Source organism: Electrona antarctica, assembly GCF_951216825.1.
Source record: "Electrona antarctica genome assembly, chromosome: 2".
In the NCBI taxonomy this organism is placed as follows: domain Eukaryota; kingdom Metazoa; phylum Chordata; class Actinopteri; order Myctophiformes; family Myctophidae; genus Electrona; species Electrona antarctica.
In genome coordinates this window covers 1214482-1241950 of record NC_136807.1, presented here as the reverse complement: position 1 = coordinate 1241950, position 27469 = coordinate 1214482, and the positions used below count along the sequence as shown (strand labels likewise).

Here is a 27469-nt window from a genome sequence, read left to right as displayed (position 1 = left end):
AATATTCACAAAATAAGGCCTATAGCGACATATAAATACTATATACCGTATGAAACAGAAGACTCTCTGCTTTCATAAGAAAAAAATCACACCCGTGTGAACTGAGTGGTGTAAGGTTTTATATAGCATGATCAGCTGTGGTCTGACGTAATGTCTGACGTAATGAAATCACACAAAATATGTTAAGTAAAAAAAGCTATCATTTTTGATAAATGTATGTATCACACCTGGATGTGATTTCACAACTGGCTTTTTTTGCGCAGAGAAAATGACCACGGTTGCTACGGTCATCCAGTTCACCCGGGTGTGATTTAATTACGTCAGAAATTATTTTGAACATAGCAACCACGGTCATTTTTTTATGCACACAAAAGCCAGTTGTAGGAGTGGTTTACACCACTCAAAAACTTCTACTGTAGTAATAATAAAAATCACACCCATGTGAAGTGAGTGGTGCAACTCTGTCCCATATTCTGTTCTCTGCTTATTCAATACAGCTCGCTATATACGGACTGAGGCAGAAAGTCATGTAAACCTTTTATTTACAGTTTGGTCTGTAAACTTCTACTGTAATAATAAAAATCACACCCCTGTGAAGTGAGCGTTGCAACTGTTCTGTACTTATTCACTACAGCTCGCTATATACGGACTGAGACAGAAAGTCATGTAAACCTTTTATTTACAGTTTGGTCTGTAAACTTCTACTGTAATAATACAAATCACACCCCTGTGAAGTGAGCGGTGCAACTGTTCTCTACAGTTGCGCGGTGCAACTGTAGAGAACAGTTGCACCGCTCACTTCACAGGGGTGTGATTTTTATTATTACAGTAGAAGTTTACAGACCAAACTGTAAATAAAAGGTTTACATGACTTTCTGCCTCAGTCCGTATATAGCGAGCTGTAGAGAACAGAGTTTGACCGCTCACTTCACAGGGGTGTGATTTTTATTATTACAGTAGAAGTTTACAGACCAAACTGTAAATAAAAGCTTTACATGACTTTCTGTCTCAGTCCGTATATAGCGAGCTGTAGTGAATAAGTAGAGAAGTAGAGTTGCACTGCTCACTTCACAGGGGTGTGATTTTTTTATTATTACAGTACAATTTTTTTGAGTGGTGTAAACCACTCCTACAACTGGCTTTTGTGTGCAGAAAAAATGACCACGGTTGCTATGTTCAAAATAATTTCTGACGTAATTAAATCACACCCGGGTGAACAGGGTGAACATAGCAACCGTGGTCATTTTCTCTGCACACATTACGTCAGACATGATTTCATTACCCTACACCACTCAGTTCACACGGGTGTGATTTTTTTCCTTATGAAAGCAGAGAGTCTTCTGTTTCATACGGTATATAGTATTTATATGTCGCTATAGGCCTTATTTTGTGAATATTGAGGAGTTCACGTCCATGTCTTCTCTGAAGTTATCTGGTGGGCACAAGCTGCATTCAATAACCAATTACTGTCTAACTGTAGATGGGATCAATGTTTACTGTTTTCCTCGTAAAAGTACACATTCAGGGCTTTCATTCGGTGTATAGGATGTATAGGATATTTATTGGGTTCAATTTTATATCTGCCTGTCAATGTCTCTGACTTTAAACCATCCATAACTCTGCTCGCTGTTCAAGATAACCACTTCCAGGCAAATGCAGGTGTTGCAAAAAGGTCAATATCTCCAGAATGGAACATGGTAAAATCAAAATGTATTTTTTTAATTGAAGTGGACAAGTTCAGCTTTCTTTTGATGTAGGCGTGTGATTCTCGCTATAAGAGAACATTTTACTGTGGGCCCCCGAACAAGGCCTTTGTGCAATGTTAAATGGCAGCAACATCCAAATAGGCCTGTTGAGATCTTCCAGCAATCAAAGTGTTAAGACAGCTGAATGTCATGTCGTATGGCGGTATAGAAGACAATTTTTTTTCCACCAATGACAAAGCTTCTAGGAACATCTTTGAATGCAGATTGTGGCCCCTAGATGTGTCACAGAGACTAAATATTTTTGGGGCGTGTTTTACTCATTGCTGGCTGTCTGAATACAGGAAAAACAAACAAACATTAAAATGTAGACATATTATTGCTTATACTTTAAGATGAGTTTTATTTATTGTGCACTGAAGTGAAAGTCTTGCTGTGGAGTGTGTGTGAAACACAATTTTGTTTTATGTGTAAACAAAAAATGACAACTAAACCTAAACCTGGAATCAGGGGGAAATGAAGATGCATGTATGTGAACACTGCAAGGAAACAGACTTCGAACATGATCTGCAGAAAATGAATGACACATTGATTGTTCCATTTGACTGAATCCTCGAGTCGGGTCAGCTGCTGGAGATCAGCACAAAGATCACAGCATGCAACCACTTCACGTGCCTCTGCTTTAGACTGTTCTGGATGGGATTTTGATTTAACAAATGGACACTCTCACACTGCAGACAGGGGTAAATATAAAGGTTCTTACGTGTGGTGACGTTGCCTGTGAGCGGTGCTGACAGGCCGTGGGGGTACCGGGACTGGACTTACGTGTGGTGACGTTGCCTGTGAGCGGTGCTGACAGGCCGTGGGGGTACAGGGACTGGACTTACGTGTGGTGACGTTGCCTGTGAGCGGTGCCGACAGGCCGTGGGGGTACAGGGACTGGACTTACGTGTGGTGACGTTGCCTGTGAGCGGTGCTGACAGGCCGTGGGGGTACCGGGACTGGACCGACACCAGGTATCTGGACAGGGAGGACAGGTTCTGGACCAGCACTGAGTTCACTCCTGTCACCTCCACCTGGAAGAGGAGTCCAATGAATACAGCCGTATAGCCACACTTTGACTACAAGGCTTAGTAGCATAGCATAAACTCAAGGTTGCATAATAATGATGCATTGCGGTTGCTGCTGTTGAGGGTATACCAAGATGGCACAGTGCCAGCCAGCTGTTTGTTAACTTGGGGGTTCCTACTTAACCCATTTTGGGCGGGAACCCCTTTTGGTGTTTTATGCATTTTATAATACTTTTAGCTATTGCAAAATAGCAGATCTACAAGCTCGATACTCGGCACGAGCTTGTAGGTCTGCTATTTTGGAAAAATATGTGCTTTTTCTGAACTCTCCTGATCTTGAACTCAGCATTTTGCATTGAAAGAGTTTGTTTAGAAATCCATGTCATCACCGCATCTCCAGTAGCCAACGAGTGTGGGGGTCACGCCTAGACAATAGCTGATCTACAAGCTTGTAGATCGGCTATTTTCTTCCAAAAGTGCCCTCTTTCAGAATTTCAGCCCCTGTTTCTCTAACACTCTCTGCACGTCCCTGTGTGTGATGATCACATTCTGGCTGCATTCTAAGCTTCTGATCACCAACATTCTCTTGATTAAGGGGTGAAATTAATACATTCGAAGCGGGTGAGTTCATTGAACAATGTAAAGAGTAACAGACAGACAGATGAATGGCTGTTGAGAATAAGGGTCAGTTGCGAGGTCAGGTATAAGGGTCAGTTGCGAGGTCAGGTATAAGGGTCAGTTGCGAGGTCACCTGCTTGACGTCACTGCCGTGGTTGGTGCTGCAGACCACTCTGTGTCCAGGCACGTCGCCGGCCCCGGGCACCCAGCTGACCCTCAGCATGCTGTGGGTGACCATGGGGAACTGCACACTCAGCGGGGGGGGCAGGGGGACTGCGGGGGACAGGAGGAGAGGGGGACACATTCTAAATGAGTGCTCCGCTATAGAGTTCTCAACGGGACTGAAAGATTAAGGCCCCGTCCTAACTGGGCCCTAACTGGGTCCTAACTGGGTCCTAACTGGGCCCTAACTGGGCCCTAACTGGGCCCTAACTGGGCCCTAACTGGGTCCTAACAGGGCCCTAACTGGGTCCTAACTGGGCCCTAACTGGGCCCTAACTGGGCCCTAACTGGGTCCTAACTGGGCCCTAACTGGGTCCTAACTGGGCCCTAACTGGGCCCTAACTGGGCCCTAACTGGGCCCTAACTGGGTCCTAACTGGGCCCTAACTGGGTCCTAACTGGGCCCTAACTGGGCCCTAACTGGGTCCTAACTGGGCCCTAACTGGGTCCTAACTGGGCCCTAACTGGGCCCTAACTGGGTCCTAACTGGGCCCTAACTGGGCCCTAACTGGGCCCTAACTGGGCCCTAACTGGGTCCTAACTGGGCCCTAACTGGGCCCTAACTGGGCCCTAACTGGGCCCTAACTGGGTCCTAACTGGGCCCTAACTGGGTCCTAACTGGGCCCTAACTGGGTCCTAACTGGGCCCTAACTGGGCCCTAACTGGGTCCTAACTGGGCCCTAACTGGGCCCTAACTGGGCCCTAACTGGGTCCTAACTGGGTCCTAACTGGGTCCTAACTGGGTCCTAACTGGGCCCTAACTGGGCCCTAACTGGGCCCTAACTGGGCCCTAACTGGGCCCTAACTGGGTCCTAACTGGGTCCTAACTGGGCCCTAACTGGGCCCTAACTGGGCCCTAACTGGGCCCTAACTGGGCCCTAACTGGGTCCTAACTGGGCCCTAACTGGGCCCTAACTGGGCCCTAACTGGGCCCTAACTGGGTCCTAACTGGGCCCTAACTGGGCCCTAACTGGGCCCTAACTGGGCCCTAACTGGGTCCTAACTGGGCCCTAACTGGGCCCTAACTGGGCCCTAACTGGGCCCTAACTGGGTCCTAACTGGGCCCTAACTGGGCCCTAACTGGGCCCTAACTGGGCCCTAACTGGGTCCTAACTGGGCCCTAACTGGGTCCTAACTGGGCCCTAACTGGGCCCTAACTGGGCCCTAACTGGGCCCTAACTGGGTCCTAACTGGGCCCTAACTGGGCCCTAACTGGGCCCTAACTGGGCCCTAACTGGGTCCTAACTGGGTCCTAACTGGGCCCTAACTGGGCCCTAACTGGGTCCTAACTGGGTCCTAACTGGGTCCTAACTGGGCCCTAACTGGGCCCTAACTGGGTCCTAACTGGGCCCTAACTGGGCCCTAACTGGGCCCTAACTGGGTCCTAACTGGGTCCTAACTGGGCCCTAACTGGGTCCTAACTGGGTCCTAACTGGGTCCTAACTGGGCCCTAACTGGGTCCTAACTGGGCCCTAACTGGGCCCTAACTGGGTCCTAACTGGGCCCTAACTGGGTCCTAACTGGGTCCTAACTGGGTCCTAACTGGGCCCTAACTGGGCCCTAACTGGGTCCTAACTGGGCCCTAACTGGGCCCTAACTGGGTCCTAACTGGGCCCTAACTGGGCCCTAACTGGGCCCTAACTGGGTCCTAACTGGGTCCTAACTGGGTCCTAACTGGGCCCTAACTGGGTCCTAACTGGGCCCTAACTGGGCCCTAACTGGGTCCTAACTGGGTCCTAACTGGGCCCTAACTGGGCCCTAACTGGGTCCTAACTGGGTCCTAACTGGGTCCTAACTGGGCCCTAACTGGGCCCTAACTGGGCCCTAACTGGGTCCTAACTGGGCCCTAACTGGGCCCTAACTGGGCCCTAACTGGGTCCTAACTGGGTCCTAACTGGGCCCTAACTGGGTCCTAACTGGGTCCTAACTGGGTCCTAACTGGGTCCTAACTGGGCCCTAACTGGGTCCTAACTGGGCCCTAACTGGGCCCTAACTGGGTCCTAACTGGGCCCTAACTGGGTCCTAACTGGGTCCTAACTGGGTCCTAACTGGGCCCTAACTGGGCCCTAACTGGGTCCTAACTGGGCCCTAACTGGGCCCTAACTGGGTCCTAACTGGGCCCTAACTGGGCCCTAACTGGGCCCTAACTGGGTCCTAACTGGGCCCTAACTGGGTCCTAACTGGGCCCTAACTAGGTCCTAACTGGGTCGGCCAGAGGCTCGGCCTTGCCTGACTAACTAGCATGATGCTAGGCCCGAAAACCCGGAAAAACCCGAAAGCGAAAATAAAAAATAAATGTCAAAAATATAATGAAAAATATTATTTTTTGGTTAAAGCATATATGCCTTTCATGCGGAAGGTTGTGGGTTCGAACCCTGCCTGGTGGTCGACGTCAGCGAGGGCATGATGCGGTCTCAACGGGTTCCTAACGCCAAATCAGATCTGAGCCAATAAAATGTGTTCAGATCTGAGCCAATAATCTCCTGAGGAGGCACGTCTGAAGCCTGTCCTGGACTGGGGTATCCGGACATAAAAACAAATGCGTATTTTTATTTATTCTTTTCGTTGAAGCCGAGGCTCGACCAGGCCAGACTAATTCATTTGAGAACTCTATGTTCCGCTGCTGTCACTCAGGGTTAATCACTAATGATGCATCAGAGGTCAGCGTACAGGTGGTGGCGATGGCGGTGACCGGGTCACTGGGGTCCTCGTCGTACAGGGCGTACAGCGTGACAGAGTAGTCTGTGGCCGGCGCCAGTCCTCCCAGCTCCACCACCGTCTGGTCAGCACCGAACTTCACCTGGACAGACACAGAAAAGCATATTACAACCCATATGGATGGGAACAGGCAGGGACGTCGCTGACCCTTGTCCATACACGTGCATTGTACAGATATTCTACTCTTAGCTTCCTCATGATTCTTGATGACTATGTTTATGTATTGATGTATTACCATGTTTTTGTTGTATTGATGTATTACCATGTTTTTGTTGTATTGATGTATTACCATGTTTTTGTTGTATTGATGTATTACCATGTTTTTGTTGTATTGATGTATTACCATGTTTTTGTTGTATTGATGTATTACCATGTTTTTGTTGTATTGATGTATTACCATGTTTTTGTTTTGTTTGTTGTTTTTGTTTCAATGCTTACTGTAAATCGCTCTGGATTAAGTGCCTAAATTGTTAATTGTAAATTGGATGTCGCAACGCATACAGAGGAACACTCAAACACACAGCATGCAAATCATTTATTTCTCCTTTTCATTTGAATTTGAACATGCATCTCACACGCACGCACGCATGCACGCACCGCACACGCACACGCACACGCACACACACACACACACACACACACACACACACACACACACACACACACACATACATCAATATACTGTAGATATGCAGTGAAAAGTCCTCACTCACCTCCTTGGCGTCGTCAGGCTCTCCGTGGCTGAGGGCCGAGTACAGGATCATGTACTGAGAGGCTCCGGCGGCCGCGCCCCAACTCACCCTCAGGCTGCTGGGGGACGAGGGGGTCACCTCCAGGTCCTCAGGGGTGGCCAGAGGCACTGATGGGACGGGACGGGACGGAGGGACAGGAAGGTATGAAGGGACGTGCAGAGATTGTTAGAGAGGCAGGGGCTGAAATCTCGTAAGAGGGCACTTTTGGACAAAAATAGCGAAAATAGCAGATTTGGATGGTTCCTTATAAACGCCCGGGGTCCGAATCGATTTAGCATATTAACAGCCCGGGCTACTATTTGTATGTAGTTCCAGGGATCCTCCAGACACAAAGATTTGAGTTAAAAAGAATATATATTCAAAGATTTACACCACATTTTCACGATTCTTCAACAATAGCAGACTATGAGCTTGTAGATCTGCTATTTCTCAATAGCTAAAGTATAACATAATGCTTAAAACACCAAAAGGGGTTCCCGCCCAGAATGGGTTAACCCATTTAGACCTGAGGACGCATGTGTGTCGCGTTAGCATTTAAACACTTTAACCATTATATTATGTTGTGCTTTAGCTGTAGAAAAATAGCACCATCTAATGTCTGGATACAGTACACCATCTAATGTCTGGATACAGTACACCATCTAATGTCTGGATACAGTACACCATCTAATGTCTGGATACAGTACACCATCTAATGTCTGGATACAGTACACCATCTAATGTCTGGATACAGTACACCATCTAATGTCTGGATACAGTACACCATCTAATGTCTGGATACAGTACACCATCTAATGTCTGGTTGCAGTACACCATCTAATGTCTGGATACAGTACACCATCTAATGTCTGGATACAGTACACCATCTACTGTCTGGATACAGTACACCATCTAATGTCTGGATACAGTACACCATCTAATGTCTGGTTACAGTACACCATCTAATGTCTGGTTACAGTACACCATCTAATGTCTGGTTACAGTACACCATCTAATGTCTGGATACAGTACACCATCTAATGTCTGGATACAGTACACCATCTAATGTCTGGATACAGTACACCATCTAATGTCTGGATACAGTACACCATCTACTGTCTGGATACAGTACACCATCTAATGTCTGGTTACAGTACACCATCTACTGTCTGGATACAGTACACCATCTAATGTCTGGATACAGTACACCATCTAATGTCTGGATACAGTACACCATCTAATGTCTGGATACAGTACACCATCTAATGTCTGGTTACAGTACAGAGTACACCATCCCTCTGTACATTCATCTCTTACGTGTGGTGACGGTTCCTCGTAGTGCCAGGCCAACGTTGTCTTCATACACGGGGAAGATGGACACGTGGTACAGAGTCTGGGAGGACAGCCCTGTGAGCAGCACGCTGGAGGCGGAGCCAGGAACCACCACCTGGAGAGAGGACGCACGCACGCACGCACGCACGCACGCAGGCAGGCAGGCAGGCAGGCACGCACCACACGCAGGCAGGGCACGGCACACACACACACACACACACACACACACACACACACACACACACACACACACACACACACACACACACACACACACACACACACACACACACAGAGTTAGAAAGACAATAGTGCATATTATGCATTTGTCTTCATTTCTAATTCAATCTGCAAATTCAAATAAAACCCTAAAAAAAAAAGCTAGCGATCAGATCAGTGGGCAAACAAAGACATTAGCGCGTCAGTTTACTGGCTGAGTTGGTGGTGTGGCCCTCAGACTGTAGCCTGGTGGAACCACTCCCCCTGCTGGACAACATTTGCATTCTGCCAGAAGGGAGAGTCTGGGATCTCTCGGGCAGAGACGATGTACTCCGGACCAATTCTGTCCGGAGCGATATGCGGCTGTATGAGGCCTCTAGAGGAGCGATATGTGGCTGTATGGGGCCGCTAGAGGAGCGATATGTGGCTGTATGAGGCCTCTAGAGGAGCGATATGTGGCTGTATGAGGCCGCTAGAGGAGCGATATGCGGCTGTATGAGGCCGCTAGAGGAGCGATATGCGGCTGTATGAGGCCGCTAGAGGAGCGATATGTGGCTGTATGGGGCCGCTAGAGGAGCGATATGTGGCTGTATGAGGCCGCTAGAGGAGCGATATGTGGCTGTATGAGGCCGCTAGAGGAGCGATATGTGGCTGTATGAGGCCGCTAGAGGAGCGATATGCGGCTGTATGGGGCCGCTAGAGGAGCGATATGTGGCTGTATGGGGCCGCTAGAGGAGCGATATGTGGCTGTATGAGGCCGCTAGAGGAGCGATATGTGGCTGTATGAGGCCGCTAGAGGAGCGATATGTGGCTGTATGAGGCCGCTAGAGGAGCGATATGCGGCTGTATGGGGCCGCTAGAGGAGCGATATGTGGCTGTATGGGGCCGCTAGAGGAGCGATATGTGGCTGTATGAGGCCGCTAGAGGAGCGATATGTGGCTGTATGAGGCCTCTAGAGGAGCGATATGTGGCTGTATGAGGCCTCTAGAGGAGCGATATGCGGCTGTATGAGGCCTCTAGAGGAGCGATATGCGGCTGTATGAGGCCTCTAGAGGAGCGATATGTGGCTGTATGAGGCCGCTAGAGGAGCGATATGCGGCTGTATGAGGCCTCTAGAGGAGCGATATGTGGCTGTATGAGGCCTCTAGAGGAGCGATATGCGGCTGTATGAGGCCTCTAGAGGAGCGATATGCGGCTGTATGAGGCCTCTAGAGGAGCGATATGTGGCTGTATGAGGCCGCTAGAGGCGGGATCAACGCGAGACTTATTGAAGTGCTGCCACAGCGCACATGTAAACACAACCTAACAACTCAAAATTATTATGGAGATATCAGAGTTTTGTCCCGCTGCTTCCGGGTTCATCGTTTCTGCTTGAGAGAGATCAGATGCAGGCAGGAGGAGGGAACTGGTGAACTCAATACTGCCTCAATCTGGCGGAGTCAGGTCACTCGGACTGACCTCCTGTGGACTCTGCCCCTCGGAGCTGTGGAAGACCACCCGGTACTGCTGCACAGCCAGGCTGGCCAGGCCGGTGGTCCAGTGCAGCCTGACCTCCCTGGAGCCCAGCCCCGAGAAGCGCAGGTCGGTGGGACTGGGGTACGACAGGACTGGGTCTACCGTAGGCCGGGGCTCCATTCCTGGAGGGAGGGAAAGACACACTGGATTACTATCGCTTTTCTTTTCTTTCTTTCTCCATTGCTCTGTAAAGCACTTTGAGCTGTCATGAAAGGTGCTATACAAATAAAGTTTTATTATTATTATTATTACTATGTCTTCGTTCTACAGCAGGGGTTCCCAAGGTTTTTCATGTCTAGGACCCCCAAATCGACGCTCATTAGCCCCGCGGACCCCCATTTGAAGAGATATGCCAGGAACCCGAACCCCCCATAAGAGAAGATTTGTATTACGGCTCTAGCAGTGATTCTCAACACTTTTAATTTCAAGCACCACCAGTTGGACCAGGCTACGGACCCCCATTGAATGGCATTTTCATCTCTGGGAGTCCAATTCATATCATAAAATCAATGTTAATTTAACTTTGAGTGTGTACAAATGGACCCGTTAGGGTTCCATTTGTACACACTCAGAGTTACAGACCCATAAGGGTCCATTTGGTTCCTATAACTATCATTTAGCTGGGGACCCGCTGGAACTCCCTCAAGGACCCCTAGGGGTCCCCGGACCCCACTTTGGGAACCACTGTTCTACATTGACGTGTATGACAAGCTATAGCTGCGCTACTGTGCATATGGGCGATGAAATCATGGAATGCACTTTTAAGTGATTTTAAGTGATTTTTAGTGAGGTGTGTGAGTGAGTAAGTATTGAGCTGACTGTATGTCTTGCTATCAGAATCAACAGGTTTACAGTTAGTAAAGAAGTATTATTTTTATTTTTTTAGTGCGCACACATTTTGTAGTATTCCATGATGAGAAGGGAGAGGATAGGGGTAGAATGAGAGCAGAAGAGTATTCCATGATGAGAAGGGAGAGGATAGGGGTAGAATGAGAGCAGAAGAGTATTCCATGATGAGAAGGGAGAGGATAGGGGTAGAATGAGAGCAGAAGAGTATTCCATGATGAGAAGGGAGAGGATAGGGGTAGAATGAGAGCAGAAGAGTATTCCATGATGAGAAGGGAGAGGATAGGGGTAGAATGAGAGCAGAAGAGTATTCCATGATGAGAAGGGAGAGGATAGGGGTAGAATGAGAGCAGAAGAGTATTCCATGATGAGAAGGGAGAGGATAGGGGTAGAATGAGAGCAGAAGAGTATTCCATGATGAGAAGGGAGAGGATAGGGGTAGAATGAGAGCAGAAGAGTATTCCATGATGAGAAGGGAGAGGATAGGGGTAGAATGAGAGCAGAAGAGTATTCCATGATGAGAAGGGAGAGGATAGGGGTAGAATGAGAGCAGGAGAGAGAGACATGGCATAGAAACCGGTTAAATAAATAAACAAAAAAGATAAATACATACTAGATAGCAGGTATGTACTGTATGTGATGTAACCCCCCCCCCCCCCCCACCCTCATTGAAGAGCACAGCTCTGCATACCTAACTGACATCTTAAAGAAAGGCAGGTGCACTTCCTCTGGGAACTGCTCTTGGTTAAGGCAGTGAGTGCTCAGCTTTGAAAATACATTTTGAGAACGCTGGGAGTTCTCAAATAAAAACATGAGAAATTGCATCTGAGCCAGTCTTGCATCTTTTATTTTGGAGTGCCGCTATTTCCACCTGGTTGGTTTATGAGTTATCTTACAGGTGATGTCTTCCTACTGTACCACCTCATGTTCAATTATGCAATCATGATCTTCTTTCCCTGGAAAGCCCTGGGAGTGGCCTGGCTGACCCTGGGAGTGGCCGACCTGGACAGTCAGTTGTCCTTCAAGGCATATAATATTGCAGCGATCACTCTATCCTGTAGATTTACACTAAAGGTGGCCTTACACTAGCCGATTTTTTTCAATCTGAAATCTGATAGCACCACACGACTACAGGATAATCGGAGCGGGGCAGAGCAAATCAAACATTCTTGATGTTGATCGGGCCGATCCCGATCGCGCTATGAGCGGTCGGGCACCCCCCGAGCGTCAAAAATGCTCGATTATCGGCTAGTGTAAGGCCACCTTTAGTTTACAACATCCATGAGACCGTTCCTCACCAAGACGTCTGTCAGTTCAGTTCTGTGCAGTTCCTTGTCCAAGTCTCGCTCATCTCCAGGCTTGAATATTGCAACTCCCTCCTTGCTGGTCCATCAGCATGCTCACTGTCTCAAACCCCTTGAGCTGATCCACAACACATCTGGTTTTCAACCCCCTCCCCAAATCTTCACTTCTCCCTCCCACAGTATCTTACCTACACTGTCTCTCCCGTTCACATATCCTAATGTTCACCTCAGTAAGAAAATAAAAAAGTCACATCCGTGTGAAGTGAAGTGAGGGCGCTCTTATCATTATACATCATTATACATCATCCCCTGAACAACTGACTTTATGTGATTGGTTAGCCAATTTGCTCTACAATATGACGTAAGGTTTCCCTTCATTGTCAACAGCATTTAATGTTTGTGTTGCCACAAATTTCCGTCATTTGTTTGATCAAATTTCTCCTTCCTTTGTCAATGGCAAATATTGAGACGTGTGAGGACAAAAGCTGCGTATCATCGTACATCATGAGTCGACTCATGACGTATCATGTCTATTTGCTCAGACACATATGACCAGGGACGGCTCCAGGGACGGCAAAGGGGGTCTTTAGCCCCCTCTGGTGGACGCTTAGCCCCCCCTAAGCCCCCCCTCAAAACAAGCCCAATTGACTGACTTCTATGTAAACCAAGATTCATTAGCCCCCCCTCTAAATAGCCAGCCCCCCCATAGCACCCACAGTCACAATTTTCTGGAGCCGTCGCTGCATATGACGTAAATTCTCCATTCATTGTCAATGGGAATTTAACAAAATAGCCGATTTGCTCGTCTACATATGACGTAAATTCTCCATTTACGTCCATGTCACTGGCATTTAATGTTTGTGTTAGGACACAAATCGACACTATAGCTGAATATAGAAGGGGCTAGGGCCCCTCAAAAATGAATGGGAGTTCTCTCTGTCGTACCAGATGATAGATACTGTTCTTACGTTTGGCGATGCTGCGGTCCTGGATCTTCCCACAGAGGATGTGGACGAGGCGCGCCACCAGCTTGCTGAGCAGGGGGAAGTCGTTGACGTTGTACACGTTGAGGTCCAGAGGCTCCGACGCCACCTGCCTCAACTCGGCCTCGTCGGCGTTCTTCACGCCTGTAGTGACAAACAGAGGATGAATTCATCATTTTAACACATGTTCATACTAACGTGTTATTAACCCATTTTGACCTGAGATCAGATTCTAAAAAATGTCTTCTACATCCTGACAGTTTTCTGAAAAAGCTATGTTTCTATGTCAGTCGTTCTTCGATTTTTCCAAAATAGCAGATCTACAAGCTCATAGCGCGCCACTCGGTGGCGTGCTATGAGCTTGTAGATCTGCTATTTTTGAATAGCTAAAGCGTAACATAATGCTAACACCAAAAGGGGTTCCCACCCAAAATGGGTTAAAACCCATTCAGGACGGGAACCCCTTTTGGTGTTTTAACCCATTTAGGCCTGACGTCGACATTTAAAAAATGTCTTCTAAATCCTGACAGTTTTCTGAAATACCTGTTTCAGAGGTGCTCAATATTTCATGTCAAGGACCCCCAAAAACTATATGTAATATGCCTCCGCCCCCCCTTCTGATAATATGTTTAGGAGTAATATAAACGTGTGTGTATGTGATTCCCTGCTTTCACATGACATGAAAAAAACGAATATTCAAAAAAATCCATTGGCAGTCCCTCAGTCAAATTTGGCCACATATTTCCTCGTAAACAGCGCATGTTGCGTAATATAGACGCCGTCAATGATTCTTTTGATTATTCCCTTTGGAACCAAGGAAGTGGACGTCTCAGAGCGATGACGGTCCTGTCGATATTCGTCTCTGCTAGGAATTCGTTTTCATTAGGATTCAGCCCACGGGCCTCTGTCCTTATAGGTCATCTATAGGATTCAGCCCACGGGCCTCTGTCCTTATAGGTCATCTATAGGATTCAGCCCACGGGCCTCTGTCCTTATAGGTCATCTATAGGACTCAGCCCACGGGCCTCTGTCCTTATAGGTCATCTATAGGACTCAGCCCACGGGCCTCTGTCCTTATAGGTCATCTATAGGACTCAGCCCACGGGCCTCTGTCCTTATAGGTCATCTATAGGACTCAGCCCACGGGCCTCTGTCCTTATAGGTCATCTATAGGACTCAGCCCACGGGCCTCTGTCCTTATAGGTCATCATTCAGCCCACGGGCCTCTGTCCTTATAGGTCATCTATAGGATTCAGCCCACGGGCCTCTGTCCTTATAGGTCATCTATAGGACTCAGCCCACGGGCCTCTGTCCTTATAGGTCATCTATAGGACTCAGCCCACAGGCCTCTGTCCTTATAGGTCATCTATAGGACTCAGCCCACGGGCCTCTGTCCTTATAGGTCATCTATAGGACTCAGCCCACAGGCCTCTGTCCTTATAGGTCATCTATAGGACTCAGCCCACGGGCCTCTGTCCTTATAGGTCATCTATAGGACTCAGCCCACGGGCCTCTGTCCTTATAGGTCATCTATAGGACTCAGCCCACGGGTCTCTGTCCTTATAGGTCATCTATAGGACTCAGCCCACGGGCCTCTGTCCTTATAGGTCATCTATAGGACTCAGCCCACGGGCCTCTGTCCTTATAGGTCATCTATAGGACTCAGCCCACGGGCCTCTGTCCTTATAGGTCATCATTAGGACTCAGCCCACAGGCCTCTGTCCTTATAGGTCATCTATAGGACTCAGCCCACGGGCCTCTGTCCTTATAGGTCATCTAGGATTCAGCCCACAGGCCTCTGTCCTTATAGGTCATCTATAGGACTCAGCCCACGGGCCTCTGTCCTTATAGGTCATCTATAGGACTCAGCCCACGGGCCTCTGTCCTTATAGGTCATCTATAGGACTCAGCCCACGGGCCTCTGTCCTTATAGGTCATCATTCAGCCCACGGGCCTCTGTCCTTATAGGTCATCTATAGGATTCAGCCCACGGGCCTCTGTCCTTATAGGTCATCTATAGGACTCAGCCCACGGGCCTCTGTCCTTATAGGTCATCTATAGGACTCAGCCCACGGGTCTCTGTCCTTATAGGTCATCTATAGGATTCAGCCCACGGGCCTCTGTCCTTATAGGTCATCTATAGGACTCAGCCCACGGGCCTCTGTCCTTATAGGTCATCATTCAGCCCACGGGCCTCTGTCCTTATAGGTCATCATTCAGCCCACGGGCCTCTGTCCTTATAGGTCATCATTCAGCCCACGGGCCTCTGTCCTTATAGGTCATCATTCAGCCCACAGGCCTCTGTCCTTATAGGTCATCTATAGGACTCAGCCCACGGGCCTCTGTCCTTATAGGTCATCTATAGGATTCAGCCCACGGGCCTCTGTCCTTATAGGTCATCTATAGGATTCAGCCCACGGGCCTCTGTCCTTATAGGTCATCTATAGGATTCAGCCCACGGGCCTCTGTCCTTATAGGTCATCTATAGGACTCAGCCCACGGGCCTCTGTCCTTATAGGTCATCTATAGGACTCAGCCCACGGGCCTCTGTCCTTATAGGTCATCTATAGGACTCAGCCCACGGGCCTCTGTCCTTATAGGTCATCTAGGATTCAGCCCACGGGCCTCTGTCCTTATAGGTCATCTATAGGATTCAGCCCACGGGCCTCTGTCCTTATAGGTCATCTATAGGACTCAGCCCACGGGCCTCTGTCCTTATAGGTCATCTATAGGACTCAGCCCACGGGCCTCTGTCCTTATAGGTCATCTATAGGACTCAGCCCACGGGCCTCTGTCCTTATAGGTCATCTATAGGATTCAGCCCACGGGCCTCTGTCCTTATAGGTCATCTATAGGATTCAGCCCACGGGCCTCTGTCCTTATAGGTCATCTATAGGACTCAGCCCACGGGCCTCTGTCCTTATAGGTCATCTATAGGACTCAGCCCACGGGCCTCTGTCCTTATAGGTCATCTATAGGACTCAGCCCACGGGCCTCTGTCCTTATAGGTCATCTATAGGACTCAGCCCACGGGCCTCTGTCCTTATAGGTCATCTATAGGATTCAGCCCACGGGCCTCTGTCCTTATAGGTCATCTATAGGACTCAGCCCACGGGCCTCTGTCCTTATAGGTCATCATTCAGCCCACGGGCCTCTGTCCTTATAGGTCATCTATAGGACTCAGCCCACGGGCCTCTGTCCTTATAGGTCATCTATAGGACTCAGCCCACGGGCCTCTGTCCTTATAGGTCATCTATAGGACTCAGCCCACGGGCCTCTGTCCTTATAGGTCATCTATAGGATTCAGCCCACGGGCCTCTGTCCTTATAGGTCATCTATAGGACTCAGCCCACGGGCCTCTGTCCTTATAGGTCATCATTCAGCCCACGGGCCTCTGTCCTTATAGGTCATCTATAGGACTCAGCCCACGGGCCTCTGTCCTTATAGGTCATCTATAGGACTCAGCCCACGGGCCTCTGTCCTTATAGGTCATCTATAGGACTCAGCCCACGGGCCTCTGTCCTTATAGGTCATCTATAGGACTCAGCCCACGGGCCTCTGTCCTTATAGGTCATCTATAGGATTCAGCCCACGGGCCTCTGTCCTTATAGGTCATCTATAGGACTCAGCCCACGGGCCTCTGTCCTTATAGGTCATCTATAGGACTCAGCCCACGGGCCTCTGTCCTTATAGGTCATCTATAGGACTCAGCCCACGGGCCTCTGTCCTTATAGGTCATCTATAGGACTCAGCCCACGGGCCTCTGTCCTTATAGGTCATCTATAGGACTCAGCCCACGGGCCTCTGTCCTTATAGGTCATCTAGGATTCAGCCCACAGGCCTCTGTCCTTATAGGTCATCTATAGGACTCAGCCCACGGGCCTCTGTCCTTATAGGTCATCTATAGGACTCAGCCCACGGGCCTCTGTCCTTATAGGTCATCTATAGGACTCAGCCCACGGGCCTCTGTCCTTATAGGTCATCATTCAGCCCACGGGCCTCTGTCCTTATAGGTCATCTATAGGATTCAGCCCACGGGCCTCTGTCCTTATAGGTCATCTATAGGACTCAGCCCACGGGCCTCTGTCCTTATAGGTCATCTATAGGACTCAGCCCACGGGTCTCTGTCCTTATAGGTCATCTATAGGATTCAGCCCACGGGCCTCTGTCCTTATAGGTCATCTATAGGACTCAGCCCACGGGCCTCTGTCCTTATAGGTCATCATTCAGCCCACGGGCCTCTGTCCTTATAGGTCATCATTCAGCCCACGGGCCTCTGTCCTTATAGGTCATCATTCAGCCCACGGGCCTCTGTCCTTATAGGTCATCATTCAGCCCACGGGCCTCTGTCCTTATAGGTCATCATTCAGCCCACAGGCCTCTGTCCTTATAGGTCATCTATAGGACTCAGCCCACGGGCCTCTGTCCTTATAGGTCATCTATAGGATTCAGCCCACGGGCCTCTGTCCTTATAGGTCATCTATAGGATTCAGCCCACGGGCCTCTGTCCTTATAGGTCATCTATAGGATTCAGCCCACGGGCCTCTGTCCTTATAGGTCATCTATAGGACTCAGCCCACGGGCCTCTGTCCTTATAGGTCATCTATAGGACTCAGCCCACGGGCCTCTGTCCTTATAGGTCATCTATAGGACTCAGCCCACGGGCCTCTGTCCTTATAGGTCATCTAGGATTCAGCCCACGGGCCTCTGTCCTTATAGGTCATCTATAGGATTCAGCCCACGGGCCTCTGTCCTTATAGGTCATCTATAGGACTCAGCCCACGGGCCTCTGTCCTTATAGGTCATCTATAGGACTCAGCCCACGGGCCTCTGTCCTTATAGGTCATCTATAGGACTCAGCCCACGGGCCTCTGTCCTTATAGGTCATCTATAGGATTCAGCCCACGGGCCTCTGTCCTTATAGGTCATCTATAGGATTCAGCCCACGGGCCTCTGTCCTTATAGGTCATCTATAGGACTCAGCCCACGGGCCTCTGTCCTTATAGGTCATCTATAGGACTCAGCCCACGGGCCTCTGTCCTTATAGGTCATCTATAGGACTCAGCCCACGGGCCTCTGTCCTTATAGGTCATCTATAGGACTCAGCCCACGGGCCTCTGTCCTTATAGGTCATCTATAGGATTCAGCCCACGGGCCTCTGTCCTTATAGGTCATCTATAGGACTCAGCCCACGGGCCTCTGTCCTTATAGGTCATCATTCAGCCCACGGGCCTCTGTCCTTATAGGTCATCTATAGGACTCAGCCCACGGGCCTCTGTCCTTATAGGTCATCTATAGGACTCAGCCCACGGGCCTCTGTCCTTATAGGTCATCTATAGGACTCAGCCCACGGGCCTCTGTCCTTATAGGTCATCTATAGGATTCAGCCCACGGGCCTCTGTCCTTATAGGTCATCTATAGGACTCAGCCCACGGGCCTCTGTCCTTATAGGTCATCATTCAGCCCACGGGCCTCTGTCCTTATAGGTCATCTATAGGACTCAGCCCACGGGCCTCTGTCCTTATAGGTCATCTATAGGACTCAGCCCACGGGCCTCTGTCCTTATAGGTCATCTATAGGACTCAGCCCACGGGCCTCTGTCCTTATAGGTCATCTATAGGACTCAGCCCACGGGCCTCTGTCCTTATAGGTCATCTATAGGATTCAGCCCACGGGCCTCTGTCCTTATAGGTCATCTATAGGACTCAGCCCACGGGCCTCTGTCCTTATAGGTCATCTATAGGACTCAGCCCACGGGCCTCTGTCCTTATAGGTCATCTATAGGACTCAGCCCACGGGCCTCTGACCTTATAGGTCATCTATAGGACTCAGCCCACGGGCCTCTGTCCTTATAGGTCATCTATAGGATTCAGCCCACGGGCCTCTGTCCTTATAGGTCATCTATAGGACTCAGCCCACGGGCCTCTGTCCTTATAGGTCATCTATAGGACTCAGCCCACGGGCCTCTGTCCTTATAGGTCATCTATAGGACTCAGCCCACGGGCCTCTGTCCTTATAGGTCATCTATAGGACTCAGCCCACGGGCCTCTGTCCTTATAGGTCATCTATAGGACTCAGCCCACGGGCCTCTGTCCTTATAGGTCATCTATAGGACTCAGCCCACGGGCCTCTGTCCTTATAGGTCATCTATAGGACTCAGCCCACGGGCCTCTGTCCTTATAGGTCATCTATAGGACTCAGCCCACGGGCCTCTGTCCTTATAGGTCATCTATAGGACTCAGCCCACGGGCCTCTGTCCTTATAGGTCATCTATAGGACTCAGCCCACGGGCCTCTGTCCTTATAGGTCATCTATAGGATTCAGCCCACGGGCCTCTGTCCTTATAGGTCATCTATAGGACTCAGCCCACGGGCCTCTGTCCTTATAGGTCATCTATAGGATTCAGCCCACGGGCCTCTGTCCTTATAGGTCATCTATAGGATTCAGCCCACGGGCCTCTGTCCTTATAGGTCATCTATAGGACTCAGCCCACGGGCCTCTGTCCTTATAGGTCATCTATAGGACTCAGCCCACGGGCCTCTGTCCTTATAGGTCATCTATAGGACTCAGCCCACGGGCCTCTGTCCTTATAGGTCATCATTCAGCCCACGGGCCTCTGTCCTTATAGGTCATCTATAGGACTCAGCCCACGGGCCTCTGTCCTTATAGGTCATCTATAGGACTCAGCCCACGGGCCTCTGTCCTTATAGGTCATCTATAGGACTCAGCCCACGGGCCTCTGTCCTTATAGGTCATCTATAGGACTCAGCCCACGGGCCTCTGTCCTTATAGGTCATCTATAGGACTCAGCCCACGGGCCTCTGTCCTTATAGGTCATCTATAGGACTCAGCCCACGGGCCTCTGTCCTTATAGGTCATCTATAGGACTCAGCCCACGGGCCTCTGTCCTTATAGGTCATCTATAGGACTCAGCCCACGGGCCTCTGTCCTTATAGGTCATCTATAGGATTCAGCCCACGGGCCTCTGTCCTTATAGGTCATCATTCAGCCCACGGGCCTCTGTCCTTATAGGTCATCTATAGGACTCAGCCCACGGGCCTCTGTCCTTATAGGTCATCTATAGGACTCAGCCCACGGGCCTCTGTCCTTATAGGTCATCTATAGGACTCAGCCCACGGGCCTCTGTCCTTATAGGTCATCTATAGGACTCAGCCCACGGGCCTCTGTCCTTATAGGTCATCTATAGGACTCAGCCCACGGGCCTCTGTCCTTATAGGTCATCTATAGGACTCAGCCCACGGGCCTCTGTCCTTATAGGTCATCTATAGGACTCAGCCCACGGGCCTCTGTCCTTATAGGTCATCTATAGGACTCAGCCCACGGGCCTCTGTCCTTATAGGTCATCTATAGGATTCAGCCCACGGGCCTCTGTCCTTATAGGTCATCTATAGGATTCAGCCCACGGGCCTCTGTCCTTATAGGTCATCTATAGGATTCAGCCCACGGGCCTCTGTCCTTATAGGTCATCTATAGGACTCAGCCCACGGGCCTCTGTCCTTATAGGTCATCTATAGGATTCAGCCCACGGGCCTCTGTCCTTATAGGTCATCTATAGGACTCAGCCCACGGGCCTCTGTCCTTATAGGTCATCTATAGGACTCAGCCCACGGGCCTCTGTCCTTATAGGTCATCTATAGGACTCAGCCCACGGGCCTCTGTCCTTATAGGTCATCTATAGGACTCAGCCCACGGGCCTCTGTCCTTATAGGTCATCTATAGGACTCAGCCCACGGGCCTCTGTCCTTATAGGTCATCTATAGGACTCAGCCCACGGGCCTCTGTCCTTATAGGTCATCTATAGGACTCAGCCCACGGGCCTCTGTCCTTATAGGTCATCTATAGGACTCAGCCCACAGGCCTCTGTCCTTATAGGTCATCTATAGGACTCAGCCCACGGGCCTCTGTCCTTATAGGTCATCTATAGGACTCAGCCCACGGGCCTCTGTCCTTATAGGTCATCTATAGGACTCAGCCCACGGGCCTCTGTCCTTATAGGTCATCATTCAGCCCACGGGCCTCTGTCCTTATAGGTCATCTATAGGATTCAGCCCACGGGCCTCTGTCCTTATAGGTCATCTATAGGACTCAGCCCACGGGCCTCTGTCCTTATAGGTCATCTATAGGATTCAGCCCACGGGCCTCTGTCCTTATAGGTCATCTATAGGACTCAGCCCACGGGCCTCTGTCCTTATAGGTCATCTATAGGATTCAGCCCACGGGCCTCTGTCCTTATAGGTCATCTATAGGATTCAGCCCACAGGCCTCTGTCCTTATAGGTCATCTATAGGACTCAGCCCACGGGCCTCTGTCCTTATAGGTCATCTATAGGATTCAGCCCACGGGCCTCTGTCCTTATAGGTCATCTATAGGACTCAGCCCACGGGCCTCTGTCCTTATAGGTCATCTATAGGATTCAGCCCACGGGCCTCTGTCCTTATAGGTCATCTATAGGACTCAGCCCACAGGCCTCTGTCCTTATAGGTCATCTATAGGACTCAGCCCACGGGCCTCTGTCCTTATAGGTCATCTATAGGACTCAGCCCACGGGCCTCTGTCCTTATAGGTCATCTATAGGACTCAGCCCACGGGCCTCTGTCCTTATAGGTCATCTATAGGACTCAGCCCACAGGCCTCTGTCCTTATAGGTCATCTATAGGACTCAGCCCACGGGCCTCTGTCCTTATAGGTCATCTATAGGATTCAGCCCACGGGCCTCTGTCCTTATAGGTCATCTATAGGACTCAGCCCACGGGCCTCTGTCCTTATAGGTCATCATTCAGCCCACAGGCCTCTGTCCTTATAGGTCATCTATAGGACTCAGCCCACGGGCCTCTGTCCTTATAGGTCATCTATAGGACTCAGCCCACGGGCCTCTGTCCTTATAGGTCATCTATAGGACTCAGCCCACGGGCCTCTGTCCTTATAGGTCATCTATAGGATTCAGCCCACAGGCCTCTGTCCTTATAGGTCATCTATAGGATTCAGCCCACGGGCCTCTGTCCTTATAGGTCATCTATAGGATTCAGCCCACGGGCCTCTGTCCTTATAGGTCATCTATAGGATTCAGCCCACGGGCCTCTGTCCTTATAGGTCATCTATAGGACTCAGCCCACGGGCCTCTGTCCTTATAGGTCATCTATAGGACTCAGCCCACGGGCCTCTGTCCTTATAGGTCATCTATAGGATTCAGCCCACAGGCCTCTGTCCTTATAGGTCATCTATAGGACTCAGCCCACAGGCCTCTGTCCTTATAGGTCATCTATAGGATTCAGCCCACGGGCCTCTGTCCTTATAGGTCATCTATAGGACTCAGCCCACGGGCCTCTGTCCTTATAGGTCATCATTCAGCCCACGGGCCTCTGTCCTTATAGGTCATCTATAGGACTCAGCCCACGGGCCTCTGTCCTTATAGGTCATCTATAGGACTCAGCCCACGGGCCTCTGTCCTTATAGGTCATCTATAGGACTCAGCCCACGGGCCTCTGTCCTTATAGGTCATCTATAGGACTCAGCCCACGGGCCTCTGTCCTTATAGGTCATCTATAGGATTCAGCCCACGGGCCTCTGTCCTTATAGGTCATCTATAGGACTCAGCCCACGGGCCTCTGTCCTTATAGGTCATCTATAGGACTCAGCCCACGGGCCTCTGTCCTTATAGGTCATCTATAGGATTCAGCCCACGGGCCTCTGTCCTTATAGGTCATCTATAGGATTCAGCCCACGGGCCTCTGTCCTTATAGGTCATCATTCAGCCCACGGGCCTCTGTCCTTATAGGTCATCTGATTCAGCCCACAGGCCTCTGTCCTTATAGGTCATCTGATTCAGCCCACGGGCCTCTGTCCTTATAGGTCATCTGATTCAGCCCACGGGCCTCTGTCCTTATAGGTCATCTATAGGACTCAGCCCACGGGCCTCTGTCCTTATAGGTCATCTATAGGACTCAGCCCACAGGCCTCTGTCCTTATAGGTCATCTATAGGACTCAGCCCACGGGCCTCTGTCCTTATAGGTCATCTATAGGATTCAGCCCACGGGCCTCTGTCCTTATAGGTCATCTATAGGATTCAGCCCACGGGCCTCTGTCCTTATAGGTCATCTGATTCAGCCCACGGGCCTCTGTCCTTATAGGTCATCTATAGGATTCAGCCCACGGGCCTCTGTCCTTATAGGTCATCTATAGGATTCAGCCCACGGGCCTCTGTCCTTATAGGTCATCTATAGGATTCAGCCCACGGGCCTCTGTCCTTATAGGTCATCTATAGGACTCAGCCCACGGGCCTCTGTCCTTATAGGTCATCTATAGGATTCAGCCCACGGGCCTCTGTCCTTATAGGTCATCTATAGGACTCAGCCCACGGGCCTCTGTCCTTATAGGTCATCTATAGGACTCAGCCCACGGGCCTCTGTCCTTATAGGTCATCTATAGGATTCAGCCCACGGGCCTCTGTCCTTATAGGTCATCTATAGGATTCAGCCCACGGGCCTCTGTCCTTATAGGTCATCTATAGGACTCAGCCCACGGGCCTCTGTCCTTATAGGTCATCATTCAGCCCACGGGGCCTCTGTCCTTATAGGTCATCTATAGGACTCAGCCCACAGGCCTCTGTCCTTATAGGTCATCTATAGGATTCAGCCCACGGGCCTCTGTCCTTATAGGTCATCTATAGGACTCAGCCCACAGGCCTCTGTCCTTATAGGTCATCTATAGGACTCAGCCCACGGGCCTCTGTCCTTATAGGTCATCTATAGGATTCAGCCCACGGGCCTCTGTCCTTATAGGTCATCTATAGGACTCAGCCCACGGGCCTCTGTCCTTATAGGTCATCTATAGGACTCAGCCCACGGGCCTCTGTCCTTATAGGTCATCTATAGGACTCAGCCCACGGGCCTCTGTCCTTATAGGTCATCTATAGGATTCAGCCCACGGGCCTCTGTCCTTATAGGTCATCTATAGGATTCAGCCCACGGGCCTCTGTCCTTATAGGTCATCTATAGGACTCAGCCCACGGGCCTCTGTCCTTATAGGTCATCTATAGGATTCAGCCCACGGGCCTCTGTCCTTATAGGTCATCTATAGGACTCAGCCCACGGGCCTCTGTCCTTATAGGTCATCTATAGGACTCAGCCCACGGGCCTCTGTCCTTATAGGTCATCTATAGGACTCAGCCCACGGGCCTCTGTCCTTATAGGTCATCTATAGGACTCAGCCCACGGGCCTCTGTCCTTATAGGTCATCTATAGGACTCAGCCCACGGGCCTCTGTCCTTATAGGTCATCTATAGGACTCAGCCCACGGGCCTCTGTCCTTATAGGTCATCTATAGGACTCAGCCCACGGGCCTCTGTCCTTATAGGTCATCTATAGGACTCAGCCCACGGGCCTCTGTCCTTATAGGTCATCTATAGGACTCAGCCCACGGGCCTCTGTCCTTATAGGTCATCTATAGGACTCAGCCCACGGGCCTCTGTCCTTATAGGTCATCTATAGGATTCAGCCCACGGGCCTCTGTCCTTATAGGTCATCTATAGGACTCAGCCCACGGGCCTCTGTCCTTATAGGTCATCTATAGGACTCAGCCCACGGGCCTCTGTCCTTATAGGTCATCTATAGGACTCAGCCCACGGGCCTCTGTCCTTATAGGTCATCTATAGGACTCAGCCCACGGGCCTCTGTCCTTATAGGTCATCTATAGGACTCAGCCCACGGGCCTCTGTCCTTATAGGTCATCTATAGGACTCAGCCCACGGGCCTCTGTCCTTATAGGTCATCTATAGGACTCAGCCCACGGGCCTCTGTCCTTATAGGTCATCTATAGGACTCAGCCCACGGGCCTCTGTCCTTATAGGTCATCTATAGGACTCAGCCCACGGGCCTCTGTCCTTATAGGTCATCTATAGGACTCAGCCCACGGGCCTCTGTCCTTATAGGTCATCTATAGGACTCAGCCCACGGGCCTCTGTCCTTATAGGTCATCTATAGGACTCAGCCCACGGGCCTCTGTCCTTATAGGTCATCTATAGGACTCAGCCCACGGGCCTCTGTCCTTATAGGTCATCTATAGGACTCAGCCCACGGGCCTCTGTCCTTATAGGTCATCTATAGGACTCAGCCCACGGGCCTCTGTCCTTATAGGTCATCTATAGGACTCAGCCCACGGGCCTCTGTCCTTATAGGTCATCTATAGGACTCAGCCCACGGGCCTCTGTCCTTATAGGTCATCTATAGGATTCAGCCCACGGGCCTCTGTCCTTATAGGTCATCTATAGGATTCAGCCCACGGGCCTCTGTCCTTATAGGTCATCTATAGGACTCAGCCCACGGGCCTCTGTCCTTATAGGTCATCTATAGGACTCAGCCCACGGGCCTCTGTCCTTATAGGTCATCTATAGGACTCAGCCCACGGGCCTCTGTCCTTATAGGTCATCTATAGGACTCAGCCCACGGGCCTCTGTCCTTATAGGTCATCTATAGGACTCAGCCCACGGGCCTCTGTCCTTATAGGTCATCTATAGGACTCAGCCCACGGGCCTCTGTCCTTATAGGTCATCTATAGGACTCAGCCCACGGGCCTCTGTCCTTATAGGTCATCTATAGGACTCAGCCCACGGGCCTCTGTCCTTATAGGTCATCTTCAGACTTGTTGTAATACTTCATCACTTCAGGTAGCTCATCATTCAAACCCAAACCACCAGAGAGGTTCCCCTGAATGAGAAACATTTCACCTTCTCTTCGTCTTCTAGTCAAATCTTCTCCTTATTATAATAAACTAAACTAAAGACAAACTGTTACAATGTGGTACATTGTCTGTCCTGATGAAGGTCTAATCGACCGAAACGTCGACCCAATAAAGAGCAACATTTTGGCAAGTGTCTGACAGTGTGGCGGGACCTTTTCTTTGTTTTTCAAAGATAACCTTTTTAACAATGTGGTAATGGAAATCAAACACAGACGGCTCAGATGGCTCGGACATGTCCTTCGAATGGATCAGAACAGCATTCCTAAAGTAGCCCTAAGATGGACCCCACCTGGAAAGAGGAAACAAGGGAGGCCAAAAACAACCTGGCGGAGAACTGTGACCTCAGAGCTGAAGATGGCAAATCTGACATAGAAAGATAGGTTTTTCAGAAATGTTCTGCTTTAGAACAGGGGTTCTCAACCCGTGGATCGCGACCCCTCGGGGGGTCGCCAAATTATTTTGGGGGGTCCCCAAATTATTTTCAAAAAAAAAAATATATATATTGTTTTTAAATTTTATTTTCACGATTTTTCAAAAATAGCAGACCTACAAGCTCGTAGCGCGCCACTCGGTGGCGCGCTATGAGCTTGTAGATCTGCTATTTTTCAATAGCTAAATTATAACAATGCTTAAAACACCAAAAGGGGTTCCCGCCCAAAATGGTTTAAGGTTATTGTAGCAGTCAATTTATATTGGGGGTCGGGAGGGGGCGGGGCGGGGGTCCCGAGACGTTGCCAAAGCATTTTCGGGGGTCCCCGGCCAAAAACGTTGAGAACCCCTGCTTTAGAAGACTGTAGAATCTATTGTCAGGTCGAAATGGAGTTAAGAGGTTTTGTCCGAAGCGTTTTTTTTACTACTGGTTCAATATTTCCGAAACAACACACAGACGTAAAAGAAAAGGTGTTCAATAGCACTGATGTATGCAAAACAATTATAATAAAAATAAAAAATAAAACTCAAAAATGGAGTTAGGAGGTTTCCTCCCAACAGCAACCATATCTTCTTGTTACTGGATATATTGTTATCAAAGTCTGCAGAACAGACTGCAGGCACCCCGACTAACCAGCAGGGGTCTCTAGCACAGTGGTTCTCAAACATTTTAAACTACAGGCAATTGGTTGAAATAAAGCTCTTAGGCTGTACTGAAATGTGCATGACAGCACATCTAGACGTACTTAATAGAAGATTTGAGAACAGATTAATACAAAATCCAAAGATGTGTGTTATGAAACTTCTCTTCTATTTTGAGGGCAATAGTAATGAATTCATCAAAATTAATCTAATTAATCAATTAACCCATTTAGACCTGACATCAAAATAAATAAATAAATCATGACAGTTTTCTGAAATACCTCATGTTTCTATATCAGAGGTGCTCAAGATTTCATGTCAAGGACCCCAAAAATTATATGTAGGCTAATAAGCCGCCGACCCCAATCTGAAAATAAGTTG

At 49.6% G+C, this 27469-nt stretch overlaps 1 protein-coding gene across 1 annotated transcript in view; it reads right to left on the bottom strand.

Annotated features, from left to right (window-relative positions):
- Positions 1–27469, bottom strand: part of LOC306916697 (collagen alpha-1(XX) chain-like) — a 115572-nt gene that overhangs the window by 44110 nt on the left and 43993 nt on the right. The window contains exons 10-16 of the mRNA XM_079494706.1: positions 13246–13404; positions 10071–10249; positions 8379–8508; positions 7044–7189; positions 6283–6412; positions 3525–3664; positions 2653–2779 (exon numbers count right to left, since the gene is read on the bottom strand). Of these exons, the coding sequence (XP_079350832.1) occupies positions 2653–2779; positions 3525–3664; positions 6283–6412; positions 7044–7189; positions 8379–8508; positions 10071–10249; positions 13246–13404 (1011 nt within the window). The remainder of the gene's footprint in view (positions 1–2652; positions 2780–3524; positions 3665–6282; positions 6413–7043; positions 7190–8378; positions 8509–10070; positions 10250–13245; positions 13405–27469) is intronic.